Raw genomic sequence first — 19,534 nt, 5'->3', positions numbered from 1 at the left:
CGGCCCGGCGGAGCCGGCGAGGGGTCCGGGGAGAGGGGGCGACCCGCGCCTCGGCCGGGGAGGCCTCACGCGGGGAAGGCCTCACGCGGGGGCCGGGGAACCCGGAGGCAGGGGGTCGCCCCCCGTGACCTTCGCGTCCCGGGCGGAGGGGATGACCCCCGGCCACCGAGGAACCCGGGAAGAGCCGTGCCCGTCCCATGAGAAGGGGCATCCTTTCGATTCCGGTGCGGGACGGTCATCCCCCAAGGAGAAGGCAGGCCCCGCGCCCTACGCGGCCTCGTCCCCGGAGCGCGGCGCCGGTGGGGCGAGGCCAACCTCGGCCTCCCGCGGATCGGCCTCCCTCCCGGCCCCCACGTCCCCGGGGTGGGGGGGTGGGGGGTCGCTGGCCGGGTGCCCCCCTGGCCCTCCGGCCCTCGTGCTCGGGGCCAGGCGGGGCGGGGGGGACGGGGACCGGTTTCCGGCCCCCTTCGACTCCATCTCTCCGTCGAGTCGGTCTCTCCGCCCGGGGGAGGCGATTCCGGGGAGGGATGGGGCGGGGGGGGGGTGGTGGGGGGGCGGCCTTGGGATTCGGGGGGCCGAGGCCCCGGGAGGCGACGGTTGGGCGCGCGCGGCCGGGCCCGGGGGCGGCGGCGGCGGGTCCCGAGGGTCCCCCGTGTCCCGCTCCCGCCCATCCCCGCGTCCCCCCTCCCCCCCCGCCCCCGCTCCGGCCCGTCTGCGCAAGCGTGTCCGGGAGGACGGCCCCTTCCCCGCCCCGGACCCCGGACCCCGGACCCCGGACCCCGGACCCCGGACCCCGGACCCCGGCGCCCAGCGCGCCCGCCGCCGCCCGGCCCGGCCCGGCCCGGGAGCGTGAGTGTCCGGCCCGTCGGGGCCGGGCCGGGGCGGGCGGGGCGGGCGGGGGACCCGGGGGGCCGCGCCGGCTCCGTCCTTCCCCTCCCCTCCTCCATCGGGACCCGGTCCCCCGCCCGGCCGGACAAAGTTTCCGCCCCTCGGGAGGGGCCGGGGCGGGAGGAGATCCCGGGGGCCCGGGGTGGCCCCCGGTCTTTCCGAGCCGGTGGCCCCGTGTCCATCCCGGGGGGGTCTGGCGTCCTCTGTGTCCCGGGCGCCGGGGGGACCGTATCCCCCGGTCCGGCCTTGGGGCGTTCGTGGGTTCGATCGTGCGGATCGAGCGGTCCCCGGGGTGCGGACCGCCGGACCGGTGCGCTGGGAACGGACAGTTCGGCGACGGAGACGACGGGCTAGCGGTCCCGGAGGGGGAGACGGCCGGCCGAACGAGGACCCGGGCGTCCGTGCCATCGAAATAGATTAATGGAATCAGAGATACGTAACACGGCATCGATGAAATAGAGTCCTAAGTGAGATGTGCGAGGGCCGCGGGGCGGGGAAGGGGGGACGGTAGAGGGAGGGAGGGAGGGAGGGAGGAGGGGCGATGGGAAAGGGAGGGTTGAGGCCGGGAAGGCCTCCCGGAGGAGGTGAGCTCTCAGGAGGGCTTCGAAGAGGGCAAGGGAGGTAGCGGGGAGGCCGTGCCCGCCCTCCATCCGTCCCGGGAGCCCGCGTCTGGGTCGGGCGCCCCGCACCGGCGCCGGTCCGGCCCCGGTCGTCCGGGTGGCCCCCGCCCGCGCTCGGGCCCGTTGCCCGTATCCGCGGCCGGGGGCCCGTGTGGGGGTCGGGTACCCGTACCTACGCCGGGCGACCCCCTCCGAGCCGACGGTCCCGTGTCCGTCCCGAGTGGCCCGCGTCCGTGCCGGGTGGCCGTTTCTGTGCCGCGTGCCCGCGTGCGCTCCGGGCGCCTCCGTCCACGCCGGCGGCCCTCGTCCGTGCCGGGAGCCCGTGGCCCCGCCGGGTGCCGCGGGCCGAGCCGGGCGCCCCGCGTTCGTCCCGAGCGGCCCCTGTTTGCGCCGGCCGCCCGGCTCCGGGCCCGGTGCCCGGGTCGGTGTCGGGTGCCCGGGCCTGCGCCGGGTGTCTCGTGTCTGTCCCGGGTGTCCCGTGGCTGCCCTGGGCGTCTCGTGTCTTCGCGCCGGCGCTTGGGTTTTGGAACCGCCGCTGGACCGGGGGCGAGCCTGGGTTTTTCGAGGACGGGTGGACCCGGCGCGTTTGGGGAGCGGGCCGGCCTGCCGAGTTTGGGTTACGAGCTCGGGGCGGATGAACCGCTTCGTTTTCTGTAGGAGATGTAGGCAGCCGTTCCGGCAGGCGGCCTGGATCCGCCGATGCCCCCGCCCGTCCCCCGACTCCTGCCCGTTCGGGACACTCGAGCCGGGCCGGGCCCGCCCTCTCCAGAGAGGTACTGCGGCCCCAGAGCGGACGCCCGTTCTCCAGCTCTGGTGGCCGGTTGGAAGGAGGCAGAGGGCTGGGAGGTGGGACGCCGGTCGCCCCGAAAGGGCTAGCGCGCCCCGGCCCCGCCTGGCAGACACCGCGGTGGCTCAGCTGGCCTCCCTGGGGCGTTCGGAGGGACCCGGCGGGAGCCAGAGGAGGCCGGGAGGCTGCGGCCGGCTCCGGGAACCTGGACTGGAGTCATCCCCGGGGCCCGGGGCGGCGAAGAGGAGGAGGAGGAGGAGGAGGAGGAGGAGGAGGAGGAGGAGGAGGAGGCCGCCTGCTCGAGCGAGGGACAGGCCCCGAGTCAGCCTTTCGCCGCTGACGTGCGGCCGGCTAGCGGGCCGCCCGGCCGAGGGGTCCAGATGCCGCGGGACCGGCCGGCGGCGCGCCAGTGGGGAGGGCGAGCGGGGCGGGGTGGGTTGTGGGGAGATGCTTTCCCCCGGCCCCCGCCGTGGGTCGGCACGTTTGGTATCTCCGGCTCGGCCCGCTCAACCGTGCCCACGGGAACACCTGTTTGAAACGGACCCTGGCGGCCGGACGCGCTAAGCGGCCCCGGGGGCCCCCAAACTCCACCCTCCGCCGCCCTCGGCCCGAGGACCCCGCCGGTCCCAGCCTCGAGGTGGCCCCTGCTGCCCACACTGGAAAAGCCCGCTCGGCCCTTACGCCCAGTCCCCGCTCGGTGCCGGAGAACCCCTCTGTGTTTTCCTCCTGCCCTCTCCCCGGTGCCACCAGCCCGCTTCTTCTCTCCCCCCAGCCGCCTCTCGACCCCTCGCGGGGAGGGGGCTGCGCCTGGAGCGGATAGGGTTGTGATGGCATTTGGGGTGACCGTCCCTCTCCTCCTCCCTGGATTTCACTGCCCCCCGAGGTCAGCGTCTGCCTTGGTTTCACCCGGACTACCGGCCTCTGCCTGGACGGCTGCAAGTCTGCTCTGCCCCTTGCCCCCGAACCCTAATCCCTTCCCGGCCTGCCGGGACCCTAGGACTGAGCCGTTCGGGTCGGCGGGGCGACCGGGGGGTTTTCTTGGACGATGTCCTTAGCCTTCCGTCCGATCCCGGCGGCACGGTCTAGTGGAAATCAATCGATCGTATTTAGCGAGCGTTTCCTGTGTGCAGGGCACTGTACTAGGCGCTGGGGAGAGTACAACGCAGCAGGGCGCGTTCCCTGCCCGACGGCGAGCTAGAGGGAGAGATGGTAAGCGCTCAGTAAATACGATTGAATGAATGAGAGACAGTCATTAATCCAAACCAGTAAATTACAGATAGGGACATAGGTGCCGTGGGGGTTGGGGGCGGTGGCTACTGAGAGCTCACCTCCTCCGAGAGGCCTTCCCAGAGTGAGCTTCCCCTTCTCCCTCTGCTCCCTCTGCTCCCTCTCTGCTCCCCCTTCACCTCCCCTCAGCTGAGCCCCCTTTCCCCCCCTTCCCCTCTGCTCCTCCCCCTCTTCCTTCCCCTCCCCTCAGCACTGTGCTCATTTGTAGATATTTTTACTACCCTATTTATTTTTTAACGAGGTGTCCGTCCCCTTCATTCTATTTATCGCGATTAAGTCGTCTTGTTTTTGTCCTTCTGTCTCCCCCGATTAGACTGTATACACGTCAGTGGGCAGGGATTGTCTCTATCTGTGGCCGAATTGTCCATTCCAAGCGCTTAGTCCAGTGCTCTGCACCTAGTAAGCGCTCAATAAATACTATTGAATGAATGAATGAATGAATAAAGGAAGCGGGGAAAGGGGAGATGAGGACTTAGGCAAGACATCTTGGAGGAGATGTGCCTTCAGTAGGGTTTTAAAGGTGGGGAGAGTGTCTGTCAGATATGTAAAGGGAGGGCGTTTCAGGCCGGAGGAAGGACGTGGGTCAGAGGTTAGCGGCGAGATAGGTGAGATCGAGGCACAGCGAGTAGTTTTTGCATTAGAGGAGCAAAGCGTGGGGCTGGGTTCTGCCTCCGGGACGTCTCCACCTGGATGTCGGCCCGCCACCTAAAACTCAACATGAGCAAGACTGAGCTCCTCATCTTCCCTCCCAAGCCCGGTCCGCTCCCAGACTTCTCCATCACCGTGGATGGCACGACCATCCTTCCCGTCCCGCAGGCCCGCAATCTCGGTGTCATCCTTGACTCGTCCCTCTCGTTCACCCCACGCATCCTATCCGTTACCGAGACCTGCCGGTTTCACCTCTACGATATCGCCAAGATCCGCCCTTTCCTCTCCACCCAGACGGCTACCTTACTATTACGGGCTCTCGTTATATCCCGGCTAGACTACCGTGTCGGCCTTCTCTCTGACCTCCCTTCCTCCTCTCTCGCCCCGCTCCGGTCTATTCTTCACTCCGCCGCCCGGCTCATCTTCCCGCAGAAACGATCTGGGCATGTCACTCCCCTTCTTAAACAACTCCAGTGGTTGCCTATCGACCTCCGCTCCAAACAAAAACTCCTCACTCTAGGCTTCGAGGCTCTCCGTCACCTCGCCCCTTCCTACCTCTCCTCCCTTCTCTCTTTCTACCGCCCACCCCGCACGCTCCGCTCCTCCGCCGCCCACCTCCTCGCCGTCCCTCGGTCTCGCCCATCCCGCCGTCGACCCCGGGTCACGTCTCCCCGCGGTCCCGGAACGCCCTCCCTCCTCACCTCCGCCAAACCGATTCTCTTTCCCTCTTCAAAACCTTACTTAAAAATCACCTCCTCCAAGAGGCCTTCCCAGACTGAGCTCCTCTTCCCCCTCTACTCCCTCTGCCATCCCCCCTTTACCTCTCCGCAGCTAAAGTCTCATTTTCCCCTTTTCCCTCTGCTCCTCCACCTCTCCCTTCCCATCCCCACAGCACCGTACTCGTCCGCTCAACTGTATATATTTTCGTTACCCTATTTATTTTGTTAATGAATTGTACATCGCCTCGATTCTATTTAGTTGCCATCGGTTTTTACGAGATGTTCTTCCCCTCGACGCTGTTTAGTGCCATTGTTCTCGTCCGTCCGTCTCCCCCGATTAGACTGTAAGCCCGTCAAACGGCAGGGACCGTCTCTATCTGTTGCCGACTTGTTCATCCCAAGCGCTTAGTACAGTGCTCTGCACATAGTAAGCGCTCAATAAATGCTATTGAATGAATGAATGAATGAGAGGAGCGAGGCAAGGTAGGAGGGGGCAAGGTGTTTGAGTATAGTGTGTGGGATCGTTTAGACTGTGAGCCCCTCACTGGGCAGGGATCGTCTCTGTCTGGTGCCAAATTGTACATTCCAAGCGCTTAGTACCGTGCTCTGCACATAGTAAGCGCTCAGTAAATACTATCGAATGAATGAATACTAGGGGCCTGGGAGTCAGAGGACCTGGGTTCTAATCCCAACTCTGCCAAACGCTTGCTGTGAGACCGGGGGCAATACACCCAACTTCTCTGGGCCTTACTTCTCCTGGTCTCCCTCCTACCTAACAGAGAAGTAGCGTGGCTCAGTGGAAAGAGCACAGGCTGGGGAGTCAGAGATCATGGGTTCTAATCCCGGCTCCGCCACTTGTCAGCTCTGTGACTTTGGGCGAGTCACTTCACTTCTCTGGGCCTCAGTTACCTCATCTGTAAAATGGGGATGAAGACTGTGAGTCCATGAGGGACAATCCGATCACCTTGTATCCCCTCAGCGCTAAGAACAGTGCTCTGCACATAGTAAGCGCTTAACAAATGCCAACGTCATTATTATTATCGTTAGACTGTGAGCCCTATGCAGGACAGAGATTGTGTCCAACCTAATTCACTTGTATCTACCCCAGCGCTTAGAACTGTGTTTGACATATAGTGAGGGTTAAAAAATACCTTAAAAAAAAAAACCCTGGCTTCCATTCTGGGGGAAGAGCGTCACCCAGAAACCCCGCCCCCCACCCCAAACCAACCCCAGGAGTCCGTGTCGGATCTGGTCACCCCGAACCTCAGCATCACCTAGGAAGCAGTCTTCCCTGAGGAGACTCCTAAGGATGGTGCTGGAATTAATCCGCGCTGGAGCCCCTCTTTTTGCTTTATCAGCCATTCGTCTTGCCTGCTTCCTCCCCCGACATCCTCTTTGCCCTCTTGGGTCCCGCCCCACACCCTGCCCAGTGAAAGTTTTCAGGGCAGCACCCGAGCAAGTGTGGGTGAAAACGTGTCCTCAGCGCCTCCTGCGGGGAGGGTGGCAGCCGGGTGGCAGGGCCCGGCAAGTCCCGGGGGAGGGCCAGGGGTCCCCATTTCTCTGGCCCCTTCCTCTCTAGAGCCTGCTGCTTCCGGCTACCAGAGAGGCTCCGGAACAGGACCTCTGTTGCCCCAGGACCCGCCCGATATAGCATTCTCAGGCACCCTTCCTGCTCGGGACAGTCCTGGCCGGGGTTGGGGCCGGAGAGACCCTTCGGACCCATCTAGAGGCAGGTGAGGTGTCGGGGAGGCTGGGGGCTGTGGCAAGATGCGGTTTCCTAGTGGGGAAGACGAAGAGGTATGACACAGGCGTCTCTGGGCAGTCTCCGAGCCACAAGTTCTTGCACCGGGGCTTGTTCAGGGCAACGGGGGGAGGAGGAGGAAGGGGAGAGGCAAGAGGGGCCGGGGAGCCCGAGTTCAGAGCTGATTCTGAATCCTCTCCAGGGGGAAGTGGGAGGAAGGCGGTTGGCCCCGCACCTGCCCGCCCCTTCTGCGGGCACAGTTCCTCTCTCTGTCCAGAACAAAACAGAGGGATGGGGACGCTGTGAGTGGAGCGGTAGCCTGCAGCCAGGGCGCTGCCCTGCACCCCAGAGCCAAGCCCCGGGTACCGGTGCCCGGTCTTGGGGGGGGGTCCTCTTGTCTGGCCCCGGAATCTCTGTGTCCGTTTGGTGGTCCCCGGGACCGGTCTGGGGGCACCTGTGTCTAATCTGGGGATCCCTCTGGGCTGAGGGTCCCCGGGTCTGGTTTAGGGAGTGGTCCCTACCCCTAATTTGAGAGGTCCCCGTGTCTGGGCTGGGGGAGGTCGCTGTATCCAGTCTAGGGATCCCTACGTCTGGTCTGGGGATCCCCGTATCTGGTCCGGAGATCCCTGGGTCTGATCTGCGGGTCCCGGGTCCAACCGGCGGACCTCTGGGTCCAGTGTCCTAATTGTTTATGTCTCCAGAGTTGAGCTTGAGGACTTGAAATATCACTCCTGGGCGCCCTTTCATGCCTCACAGGACACCCCCCCATTTCATGCTCCTCCAGTGGGGATCCCCCCACCGTAAGCCTCGCTGCCTCCCCAGTTCCTATCTCCCGCTCCCTGTCTCCCTGTCTCCCTGTCTCCCTGTCTCCCTCACTCCCTCTCTCCCCAGTGTGTCCCCGTCCCCGCCCGGTAATCGCTTCCATCTGTTCCTCCGGCTCCGGCTCTTCCTCTCCCGACGCCTCTCCCGGGCTCGGCTCCCCACACCTCGGCCCCACGTCCCATTATCCTGGGCCAGCGCCAAGGTGGAGCAGCCGGGGGTTTCCCCAGATCCGGGCACCGAGCAGGAATCCGGGCTGCATGACCAATGCAGCTGGCAGCCCCTGGCGGGGGCAGGGCCAGTCCGCCACCCCCTTGGGCCTTCCTTCGGGCTTGCCCAGTCCCCGGGGATGCTAAGAGGGGAAAGAGTCGGAGAGTGAGCGGGACACTGGCTAGGAGCTGCTTGACAGCATGCCGCCCCTGGGGCGGCATCCCTTCTTATCTCCCGTGGCCAGGAAGAAATCTGGGAGCAGGATGGGCACCCCCCCCCCCCCCTTGGATTTGGTTGGGGGCCAAGTGATTCGATCCTGGGTGTGTTGTCTGCCCCGGCCCGGTGCCCGGAGAGATCCAGGCCCAGAGGGGCAAGTGTTGCCCAGCAAGCCCCTGCTCCTCCACCTCGACCCTTGACGTCATGATCTCTGGAGACATCCCTGAATTTGTGGGAACGGTACAATTTCTGGCTGTGGGGGAAGTAGAATACGTAAGAAGCCCGGAGGGTCTGGTCTGCCCCAGACTCTTGTAGGGGTTGAGGCTCCTCGTCACCCGGGGATGACCGTGTGGGTCTGTGTCCCTAGCCGAGGCCAGGACCACGACCCTTCCCCAGCACCCCATCTCCCGCCCACCCAGCCTCCCAGCTGCAGAGCAGTCTCCCTGGCTCCGCGGGCCGGCCGGGCGGGAAACAGCCGTGTTGGAGGGCCCCACGGCCCCGGGTGGATTGGACCCCCTCCGGGTCTCCAGGAGCTGGGGCCGGTGAGAGCATCGGGGAGGAGGGGCAGGGACCGACTGGAAGAGGGGAGACGGAGGCAGACGCACAGAGACAAGGAGAAGGGACCGGCACCTGAAAGTCGTCTTCTCTTCCACCCCCCTCCCCGGCTGCTGAGTGTTCTGAGTCGGGGGTGGAGTTGGGGGCAGAGGTCAGGGCTTCAGGAAAAGTGGGTTCCCAGCTCAAGTCCTGCTACTGTGTGACCCCAGCTGGCCCTCTTGCCCTCTCTGAGCCCATGTCCCCTGCCACCTCCCCGGACTCTTGCCCTGGGAACTCCTCTTAGATCCATCCCCACACCGCACTCATCCCTGTCCCCATCCATTGGCGAAGCTCTGGGCTTGCCTTTCGGCCCCCTCCCCACCCCGCCTGAGTGGGGCCGCCTCCCCTCCCAACCCCCACCCCATGCTTGCAGCTGTCTAAATAGTGGCCGGAAGAAAATGTTCTCTTTTTGGAACAGCTGGACCAACAGGCTGAGTGAGCCGGCTGGGGGCTGGGGGGGGGTGGGGAGGCGCCCGGGTGAAGGAGCTACTGGACTCTGGGACCCTCAACCCTCCTTTCCCCCCACCGTCTGGTTCTCCGGCCTGGGGGGGGGGGGGTGCCGACCCGGTGCTCAGGGGTCACTCGGACAGCTGGCGCCCTGCTCCCACCCCTTAGGCCTTGACTCGGGTGCCGGGAGGGGTTTGGAGGTGGCCCAGGGAGAGAGCGCATGGGGCAGGGCCGGATCCAAAGACCCCAGGCGCGGGCGAGGGGGCAAGACAGCTCAAACCGGCCCTTCTGCCGCCGGAGTAGGGTGCCCACGGGCTGCCCCCCTTTTTCTACCCCCACAGCGACCCTCGCCTGACCCCCTCCCCCCTCCATCTCCCCACAGAGCCGCCGGCGATGGGACTGTAGTGCCCGCCCCCCGGGGGCGACCCCGCCCTCACAGTGGACCGTGCCGACGGAGGGTGAGTCGAGCCCCGGTTCCTCCCCCGCTCCCCAGGCCCCTGTCCGGGACTGGACGAGGCTGACGTGTCCAAGCAGGTGAACGCAGCCAGCCCCACCTTGCTCACCCCACAACTCCGCAGAAACGGGCTCAGCAGGTGCAGCGAGGCCCGGAACCAGGGGATCTGGTGCCGGGTATCCGTGACCCTTGGCATCCGTGGCGAGGGCAGTTCCAGGCCGGGGGCACGGAGGTCAGAGGGGCCAAGCCAGAGGCCGGGACCCTGGTAAACAGGGAAGCGAAGTGTCATCCGAGTGGAGAGTTGGGTCTCCAGGGGCCCGGCTGTGGGGCCGAGAGGGGAAACTGTGGCTGGGGGAGGGCGAGGGGAGGCAGGTGGCTGGTTGCGGCCACTACGTCCCCAGGCTCCACTGTCCTTCAGGGCTTAGCTGGGGTAGGGGCGGGTATCCCTGGCACGACACAGTTTGGGAAGAGAGAGTTCCCGGCAGGCCGTTGGCACGAGGGTGGGGGCGGCGGCGGGGAACGCAGCTCCCCAGGGGTAAGCAGTCAATCAATCGAAGGTATTCACTGAATGCCTCCTGATGCAAAGCACTGTATTAAGCGCTCGGGAGGGTACGGTGCAATGGAGTTGGTAGACGCGGTCTCTGGCCACGGTGAGCTTAACAAACACCAGAGGACCCCGATCTGCCCCCCTCTCTGAGGGAAAGGAGGAGGTTCCCCCCACCCCGGTCCCCGTAGCCTGACCCCAGCTCTCACAGCTCCGGCTGCCCTGGCTGTGCCGACTTCTCTCCCCTGCCGATAGCTCCGCGGGGTCGCGAGTCGACAAACCAGGGCCCGACCCGGGCGGAGGGAGCGGAAGCGGCAGAGCCGGCCGGGCCGGGATGCGGGGCGGGAACGGCTGCTCCTCGGAGGGGGCCCGGGGACTCCTGCGTCCATACGTAGCAGGGGGAGGCCCGAGAAGGGGGAACCCCTTGGGGGACCAGGAGGCTCGCTGGGGAGACGGGAAATGGCTGCTTCAGATTCGTCCCCCAGCTGCCGGTCCCAGGGACCCAGGTGAGGACCACGGCCTACCTACCGGCACCGGTGCAGCTCTGCCACCTACTTGCCTGCCCGCTCCTTTCTCCAGCCCGGAGGTCCCCGGGACCCCCAGGGCGCCGGCGGGGGAGGGAAAACCCAGCTCGCGTGGCCCAAGCTTGGGAGGATCTTGGCCCTTTGCGCTCTTGAGTGGGTGGACGGAGCTGTGCCAGGGCAAACAGCTGTTAAGCTCTAAGGGGGCACTGTGGGACCCCCTAAATCCTGCAGGTATGACCCCGGGAGTGGGGCCGGGGACGTGACTCTTGGTTACCTGAGTGATGTCCGCTAGGCGTTGTCAGCCGCTGGAAAAGCCCTGCCCTAAGCTGCCCGGGGGCTCCCTCACATCCAAGTTTCAGGAATGCTGGCCGCTGGGCATCCGCAGAGGCCCCCGGCATCGGGATAGGGAGCTGGTAGGAGGGCTGGGCGGTCTAGGGCACACTAGGAGAGGAGTGTGTCACAGCCAGAGTTTGGAGGCTATCCACTCCCCGTGAAACTCTCCTACCTCTAATGCCCCCCAGGGTGGGCAGGAGATGCTGTGCTGCAGAGAGCGTCCTCCCTGGGATGGGGGAGGAGGGTGAACGCGGAGCCCTGGGTGGGGGGTTGGAGAGAAACCGACTAGGTGCCCAGGCCAGGCGGGCCCCAGGGCACGGCTTTGTGTGGGTGGTGAGAGGGAGCGTTCAGGCTGGCAGGTGCCTCTGAGCCCTTGCCAAGCCCCATGCCAAGCCCTACGCTAAGCCCCATGCCAAGCTCCGCACGTCTGGGAACCAGGGACGGGATGGTTCGGTGGGGCCAGCCAGGGGAAGGACCCCTCCGCTTCCTGTCCTCCAGGGGCTGGGCAGTGTGCGTATCCAGGGCCGCCGGCTCTGGCCTGATGAGGGGCCTGGGGGCAGCCCTGGCCAGGGCCCCCAACCTCCTCGGGGCGGTTTAACTGGCCAATTCTGACCCTGACCCTACGGGCAGGGACCCTCGGGGCCAGACAGCAGATGCAGCCCAGACCCTCGACCCAGTCCCGAGGCGCTTCTCCGCCTTGACGGGGGGATCCCCGGGAGACGGTGCGGAAGCGGGCACGTGGGAGGGAGGAGAGCGGCCCTCGTGGCCCAGTGCCCTCTGTGCCTCAAAGTAAGATCTTTACCTGGAACTGCGGTCGGGCCGCCGAGGCTAGAAGCCCCGGCTTTTTACTCAACAGCTGTTTGCCCTTCCTCATTGGCACGACACCAGTCCATGCCCAGCTGCTCGCCTGCTCAGAAAAGTGGGATCTGAAAAGTGTACCCGGGCTGTGTTCCAGCTGGCGGAGCCAGAGGGGCTGGCGGGGAGTGGGACTGGAGGCAGCTCTGCCCAGCCGGATCCCGGGGTGGCAGAGCCCGGGGGGTGAGGGATGGCCCCAGTGGGGTGCCAGCCGACTGGTATTTCAACGAACAACTGGGCCCAAGGATGTAGCCTATCTCTCCTATCTCTCCTTTTTGGTTTGGTTTGGTTTTTTTTTTGTTTATGGTATTTATTAGATGCTTAATAGTTATCTAGTTCTGTTCTAAGCACTGGGTTAGGTACAAATTAATCAGATTGGACACAGTCCCTGTCCCACAAAGGGCTCCAAGTGGGTGAGAATGGCCCAGGTGCTCCGGGTGGCTCCAGTGCTGCAAATGGGCTCGGGAGTCAGAGGTCATGGGTTTGAGTCCCGGCTCTGCCACTTGGCAGCTGGGTGACTGTGGGCGATTCACTTCACTTCTCTGGGCCTCAGTTACCCCATCTGTAAAATGGGGGTGAAGACTGGGAGCCTCACATGGGACAACCCGTTTACCCTGCATCTACCCCAGCGCTTAGAACAGTACTCTGCACATAGTAAGCGCTTAACAAATACCAGCGTCATCATCGTCGATAGCTTGGTGGGGGACCCGCGCGGCACTGACTTCGTGCCCAGGGGAGGGTGTCCAGCGCCTCTGCGAAATCTTGGGTTCCCCTTCCCGGGGCCCGGGGGTGCCCGCGTTCCCTCGACCCTCGGGCCGCTTCCTGTGGGAGAACAGAACAATCTGCTCGGTACGGGGGCAGGGGGAAGTGAAGGGACAGGGGGCGTGACCCCCCACCACGCCGGAGCCCAGGACTGGAAGCCGGGAGGCCCCCGCTTCGGACTCAGAATGGTTTAATAATCATTATGGTATTTATTAAGCCCTTACTATCTGCCAAGCACCGGGCTAAGCGCTGGGACAGCTACAAGATAAATCAGTTGGGACGCAACCCTCGGGCCACCCGGGGCTCAGCCTTGAGGTCGAGAGAACGTGCAGAGTGACTAGTGGAAAGACCGCAGGATGAGGAGTCAGGAGTCCCCGGTCTAGATTAACTTGTCTCTGCCGAGTAAATCCCATCAGCGTTTACTTCTCGGTGTCTCTCGGGCCAGGGGGAGGGCTGCAATTAGAAGAAGGGTTACCCGGCTCCCAGCCCCAGGCGCTTCCCCGTAGGCCCCACGGCCTCAGCTGTTCTTCCCTCCCCGGACCTCGGTACGCCCATGTCCGCAATGGGAGGAAGTTTTGTCCACCGGGCCGGGGTGGGGAGGGGTGTGGACCTTACCAGCCGTGAGCCAAAGTGGCCGAACGAGCTCGGGCTCTGCGCCGTCCCCGTCATTGGAAATCGGGCCCCGGGGGGAGAAGGGGCCCGGGATGGGTGGGTCTGCCAGTCACTGACGTCATCTGCCACGTGGATGATAAATAACGTTTGGCTCAGAGTTCGGGGACCCTACCGAGGTCAGGACATAGCCCGCCTCGGACCGCAGAGAGCTGGAAGCCTTTCCCCTGGACAGCCGCCGAAGGTGCCGTCCGGGTGAGGTCCGGCCAGGGCGGGGATGGGAGGGGGAAGAGGGATGGCACGGGGACCCCGAGCAGGAGACGCCAGCCCGGGCAGGGGGGCGGAACCTCTCGGCTTGCTCGCTCGATGCCTTCTTCTGACATCGGAGGAGGCCGTGGGAACCCAGAGAAGCTTGGGGCTTGGGGGTTGCCCCGGCAGGGACCCTGCCAGACACCCAACCGGCCAGGTCGTGCCGGAGCCGGGCCCCGGTCGGGGGAACGATGACGTCCCGGACCCGGGCAGGGAGGGCCCCTGGCTCTGCCGGTGGGTCATCACCTCCGGAGAAGAGGGTACGAAGGGATCGGGGGTGGAAATTGGAGCTGGAGGGTGTCCTGGTTCGCTGGCAGCAGTAGTGACCTGGACTTAACAGCAATACCAATAAGAGTAACTGGTATTCAGTAAGCGTTTTATTGTCATTGTTCTCGTCTGTCCGTCTCCCCCGTTTAGACTGTAAGCCCTTCAAACGGCAGGGACTGTCTCTATCTGTTGTCGACTTGTTCATTCCAAATGCTTAGTACAGTGCTCTGCACATAGTAAGCGCTCAATAAATACTATTGAATGAATGAACGAATGTGCCGGGCACTGTCCCAAGCGCTGGGGTGGAGACGTGCAAATCGGGTTGGACCCGATCCTTGTCCTTCTTGGGGCTCCCGATCTTCATCCCCATTTTACGGCTGAGGTAACTAAGGCCGAGAGAAGCGAAGTGATTTGGCCAAGGTCCCTCAGCTGACAGAGGGTGGAGACGGGATTAGAACCCCGGTCCTTCTGATTCCCAGGCCCGAGCTCTATCCACTAGGATCTGGGGCTAGGACCCCTGGCCTCCACTCCCGGCGGTGGCCGCCGATCAGCTGGGAGGCTTGCGGGGCGGAGGGAGCCTCCGCGAGTCTCAGTTTCCCCTCCCGGGGAGGGATGTGGGTGGCCTGTGAGCCTGTGCCCGTGGGGTCAGAGGGCGGGCGGGGGTCGGAGTCCCGTGCCTCCGGGCAGCCGTTGAACCCCCTGGCTATGCTCTGCCTCCCCTCCCGTGCCCACCCCCTAGGTTGGCCTTGGCGGCCGGAATGAGCCTTGCTGCCATCTGAGAAACATGATCAACAAGTTCCGTGAGTCTCCACGGGCTCCCCGGGGGCTCGGGACACCGGGGAGGGGGACTGGGAAGGGGTGGCGGGGGCTATTTCCTTCTGGCCCCTCCTTGTTAACTCACCTTTCCTGCCACGCAGGCTGGAAGCTCCTGGCAGTGCTGGCACTGTTCCTGGTCATGGTCTGGTTCTCCATCTTCCCAGAAGAACGCTCCAAAGCACTGTGAGTCTTCCCCGGCTGACCGTCCCTGCCGCCCGAGGGTGGGCGCGGGCTTGCCGGACTCTCGGAGCCCGCGCCGGGCCCCGGGTGTTCCGCTGCCGGCGCGCCGAGACTGGCTTCAGCGCCGGCCTGGGAGGGGGCGGGGGGCGGGCCACCCCCCAGAGCCCCGGGGGTCGGGGGCTGGCCCCCCAGGTCCCCGTGCCGACGGCCCTCCCTCCCACCCCCCGCTCTGTCCCAGTGCCCATTTCTCCGGCCAAGATGAGAAGCCAGAGAGGGACTGTCCGCAAGGCGAGGTGGGGCGGAAGGCGGCCCAGCTCATCGGCAAGTGAGTGGACAGAGCCGGGGAGGCCGGGGAGGCCGGGGGCCGGGGGAGGCTGGGGCCCCGGTGGGCCCGGCCCCGACGGTGACCTCGGAGTTGACCCCCGGTCACAGCTACTCGCGGGAGCAGCCCGTGTTCCTGCAGCTCAAGGACTATTTCTGGGTCAAGACGCCAGCCACCTACGAGCTACCGTACGGAACCAAGGGCAGCGGTGAGTGGGCCGGGGCCCCCTGCCCAGCCCTCCTCCCCGACCAGGAACGCCCCCCGCTCCCCGCAAGAGATCCAGCCCCAGAGCCCCAACTGTGCCAGCTGTCCCCCCGCCCCCAGGCCCGGCCCCTGCCTCTCCTTCTCCTGCGCCCACCCGGCTGCCCCGCTACCGTCTTTGCCCACTGGCCAGATGGCCCCACGGGGAGGTTGCGGTGAGGGGCAGCAAGTCCAGGTGACCGGGGGCTGGAGGGGCTCTGGGGCCCCATTACTGACCAGTCCCCCCCTCCCTCCCCCGGCCGGGCAGAGGACCTGCTCCTCAAGGTTCTGGCCATCACCCGCGACGCCATGCCAGAGAACATCCAGCGGTGAGTGGCCCCCGGCCCCCGGCCCGACTCGCCCAACCCCTTGCCCCCCTGTTCTGGGCCAGCCCCGGGCCCGCCCCCTCCACGTCCCCCCCTGGGCTGGCCTGGGGCTACCAGGACCTGCCTGCCCTGGCCACCCCTCCTTCCCCTCTGCCTATCCCTCCTCTGATACCTGTTTCTCCATATCTGTGCCCCTCCGCCCTCCCACAGTCCTGCTCCTCCCCTCTCCCCCTTCCCCTCAGATTGTCCCCTCTCGTCCCTCCAGGGGAGGGGAGGGCAGGGTCTGGGAGTCCCGGTGCCCGTGGCGACGTCGGCAGCGCCCGGGCTTCAGGGGCGGCTGGGGCTGTGGAGGGAGTTGTTGAAGAAACGGGATGGAGTTTGTGGTGGGAAAGGGAACTTGGGTGAGAGTAATGGGTTTCACCCAAGGCCTCGAACCCCACCCTGCCTTCAGCCTCCGCGGCTCTGTCCGTCTCCCCCGCTCGGTCGCTATGCTAGTCTCCGCTCTGCCTCTCTCCCACACCCTCCGTTCTTGCTCCCCCTCCTTCGCACCCGGGCCGCCGGGGCGGCTCCAGGTTCTACCCCCCCCACTCTGTCCCTTCACCCCTTTAGTGCCCCGCTCGGGGCATCGGCCCCCTTCCCCTTCTGTCCGGAGCAGGCGTCGGGGAGAGCCGCGGGTCTCCAGGGGGCGGGAGTAGAGCTCCAGTCCCCTGGGGAGGCGGGGCGAGCCGGAGGCGGGGCTGACAGGTGGGGGAACTGGCTCTCCTGGGGCGGGGTGGGACGAGGGGGTGCCAGGGGATGAGAGGGGCCGGGCCAACCTGGGAGGCGTCCGGGTCGAATCCCCCTGACATCCTCCCCGCCGGCAGCTTGAAATGCCGCCGCTGCGTGGTGGTGGGCAACGGCTACCGACTGCGAAACAGCTCCCTGGGGGACGTCATCGACATGTACGACGTGATCATCAGGTACCCGTTGGTCTGGACGCTGGGCACCACGCGGGGGAGGGGGGGGGAAGCGGCGGCCCCCGGGCCTCAGGGGGCCGGGGAGCAGAGTTGGCACAGGGTAGGAGTGCCCCTAGGGGAAAGGGCCGAGTCCAGAATTCCAATTCAAAGTCCCGGACCCCTCCCAAACTGATGCTCCGGGGCGGTGAGGCTGAGCTGGCCGAGGCCTGGGCCCTGCCCGGCTGTGGCTCCTGGGTCGTGCCCCACGCCACGGATGACTGGCAGTATTGGGCCAATGGTGGTGGGCTGGGTCCCTGGCGCAAGATGACAGGCAGTTTCAGCTTTTGGGTGCCAGGAGGTGGAATATGGGCGGCGACCATCTGTGGGATGGGCAGCGCCCCCGGTCCCGGGCTAGGCGGTGCCCATGACCGTGACGGGCAGTGCCGGGGACCCTAATGGGCAAGGTTCCTGACCCCGGGGCAGGCAGTTCCCGTGAGCGTGATGGGCAGTTCCCGACCCCGGAACAGGCCGGGCCGGGCTCGGGCTGACGGGCGGCGTCTCCCAGGCTGAACAACGCCCCGGTACACGGCTACGAGCAGGACGTGGGCTCCAAGACGACCATGCGGCTCTTCTACCCCGAGTCGGCCCACTTCGACCCACGGCTGGAGAACGGCCCCGAGACTCTGCTGGTTCTGGTGCCGTTCAAAGCCATGGACTTCCACTGGGTGGAGACCGTCCTGAGCGACAGGAAGCGCGTGAGGCCCGGGCAAGGGCCGGGGGGGAGGGCGGGGGGGCCGCTCCCCTCCCCGAGGGCCGCTGGGGAGCGGGGAGACCCTCCCCCCGCCCCGTGAGGCCAAGCCGCCGGTTTACGAGAGCTGATGCGGGGAGCCTCCCCTCCGGCTTCCGACGGCCCACCCCGGTGGTCTCCGCCCCTTCCCCCAGGTCCGCAAGGGCTTCTGGAGGCAGCCGCCCCTCATCTGGGAAGCCGACCCCACACAGGTGCGCGTTCTCAACCCCTTCTTCATGGAAGTCACGGCCGCCAAGCTGCTCAGCCTGCCCATGCGGCAGACCCGCAAGGTCAAGCAGGTGAGGGGCAGGGGCGGCGCGACTCCCTCCCCCGGGACCCCCCCGGGACCGGGGGCGGAGGCTGGGGGAGCCGGAGGCGCGAGGGTGGAGCTTGGAGCGGAGAGGAGGGAGGGGAGCTGGAGCGAGGTCTGCTGACCCCCCCGGCCCCCCCTCCACTCCCGCAGAAACCCACCACGGGGCTGCTGGCCATCACCCTGGCCCTGCATCTCTGCGACCTGGTGCATATCGCCGGCTTCGGCTACCCCAGCTCGTCCAACAAGAAACAGACCATCCACTACTACGAGCAGGTCACGCTCAAGTCCATGGCGGTGAGCGATAGGGCCCGCCGGCCGCCGGCTCGGACTCGTCCGGCCGGAAGGGAAGCGGCGGAGAGGGGCAGGCGGGCTGCGGGGAAGGGACCGTCCACGTGGCTCCTCCACCCGCCGCCTGGCAGCCGGGAGACGGGGACGCCTCGGAGGGGAACGGTGGTTTTCCCGAGGTCCCGCAGCAACGCAGGGTCGGGGGGGTGTCCGCGGACGGGGACCGACCGCACGTTGTCCGTCCCTCCCCGCAGGCCTCGGAGCACAACGTCTCGCACGAGGCTCTGGCCATCAAACGGATGCTGGACATCGGAGCAGTTAAGAACCTCACCTACTTCTGACCCGGCCGAGGGCCACAGAGACATCGAGCGCCGATCCGGCGGCCCCCACGCGTCCCCACCCACTTTAGTCGCGGATGGGACCCCGAAGGCGGGGACGACCCTCCGAGGGCCTCGGGGACGGGGAGAGGAGCCTGGGCCGGACCACGTGGGGAGGTCCGGGGGAAGGCAGGCGGGCCAGCTTTTGGGTCCCCCCGGCAGAGACCTAACGGTACGGTCCCGCCCCCCAAGATACTCCCGGCACCCGGTGCGGGGGGGGAGGGTGGGAGGGGGAGCCCGAAGCCGCCGCGAAGTGGGTTACCGCTCCCTGCTCGTCTGGGTACGACTATTTAACGGGCTATTTAATTACTGTGAGGGAGGGAGGGGCTGCGGGCGGCCCTCACGGCCTCAGGACTGGGTTGGGGGGGGCGGTGCTGGGCTGGGACCCCACCCCCTTGACCACACAAGAGTATTTTGCCAATTTTTGTACCCCGGCACGTTCAGGCCGGGCTCCGGGGGAGAGGCGTCCCCTGGCTGATATCTGGGTTGAGGAGGACGGGGGGACCGGGGAGTGAGGAAATCCGGTTCTCACAACTGGAGATATCCGTTCTCCCTCCCCCTTAGACTGGGAGCCCCACGCGGGACAGGGACTGTGTCCGGACTGATTATTTTGTGTCTATCCCAGCGCTTAGTATAGTGCTTGGCACATAGTAAGCGCTTAACAAACGCCATCATCATTCTCATCGTCATCAACATCATCATCATTAAACTTTATCTTCATCAGGAGCAGTGGCCTCCAGGTCCTGAGTCCTGGGCTGGGCAGACCCCGTTTCCGGACACCTCCACGCCCGGGCCGCACGTTGGAAGGGGGGACAGAGTGGAGGAGGAGTGTGGCGGGGGTCTCCGGCAACCCCCCTCTGGGCTCATTTTCTTCACCGGCCTCAGCTCCCCCCTCCCAGCCGGATCAATTAACCAACCAATCGATCGTATTTATCGAGTGCTTACTGTGTGCAAAGCACTATACCGAGGTCTTGGGAGAGTACAATATAGTGATAATAATAATGGTATTTGTTAAGCGCTTACTTCGTGCCAAGCACTGTTCTAAGTGCTGGGGTAGATACAGGGTAATTCAATCCCATGAGGAGCTCACAGTCTTAATCCCCTTTTTACAGATGAGGTAACTGAGGCACAGAAAAGTTAAGTGGCTTGTCCGAGGTCACGCAGCAGACAAGTGGCGAAGCCAGGATTAGAACCCACATCCTCGGACTCCCAAGCCCGGGCTCTTTCCACTCAGCCACGCTGAGGGGGTAATGGTGGTATTTGTTAAGCGCTTACTATGTGCAAAGCACTGTTCTAAGCGCTGGGGCGATACAGGGTGAT

At 65.5% G+C, this 19,534-nt stretch overlaps 1 protein-coding gene across 2 annotated transcripts; it reads left to right on the top strand.

Moving 5' to 3' along the window:
• Positions 1-1,207: 1,207 nt before the first annotated feature.
• LOC114815140 (CMP-N-acetylneuraminate-beta-galactosamide-alpha-2,3-sialyltransferase 4-like) lies at positions 1,208-19,145 on the top strand. 2 transcript variants are annotated; one of them, XR_003762914.2, is made up of 13 exons: positions 1,208-1,355; positions 9,359-9,434; positions 14,373-14,433; positions 14,551-14,632; positions 14,868-14,954; positions 15,062-15,159; positions 15,460-15,520; positions 16,381-16,476; positions 17,018-17,207; positions 17,395-17,538; positions 17,703-17,846; positions 18,092-18,386; positions 18,939-19,145. XR_003762914.2 is itself a non-coding variant. In XM_029075774.1 (12 exons), exons 3-12 carry the CDS (start codon positions 14,418-14,420, stop codon positions 18,176-18,178), a joined length of 1,005 nt encoding a protein of 334 aa, XP_028931607.1. In that variant the 5' UTR covers positions 1,208-1,355; positions 9,359-9,434; positions 14,373-14,417; the 3' UTR covers positions 18,179-18,937. The 2 variants fall into 2 exon arrangements, 1 of the variants encoding a protein (XP_028931607.1); XM_029075774.1 differs by lacking the exon at positions 18,939-19,145 and having other exon boundaries at positions 18,092-18,937.
• Positions 19,146-19,534: the final 389 nt, after the last annotated feature.

Source organism: Ornithorhynchus anatinus, chromosome 11 (assembly GCF_004115215.2).
Source record: "Ornithorhynchus anatinus isolate Pmale09 chromosome 11, mOrnAna1.pri.v4, whole genome shotgun sequence".
In the NCBI taxonomy this organism is placed as follows: Eukaryota; Metazoa; Chordata; class Mammalia; order Monotremata; family Ornithorhynchidae; genus Ornithorhynchus; species Ornithorhynchus anatinus.
The sequence above is the reverse complement of the archived record's forward strand: the minus strand, read 5'-3'. Positions and strand labels throughout refer to the sequence as shown.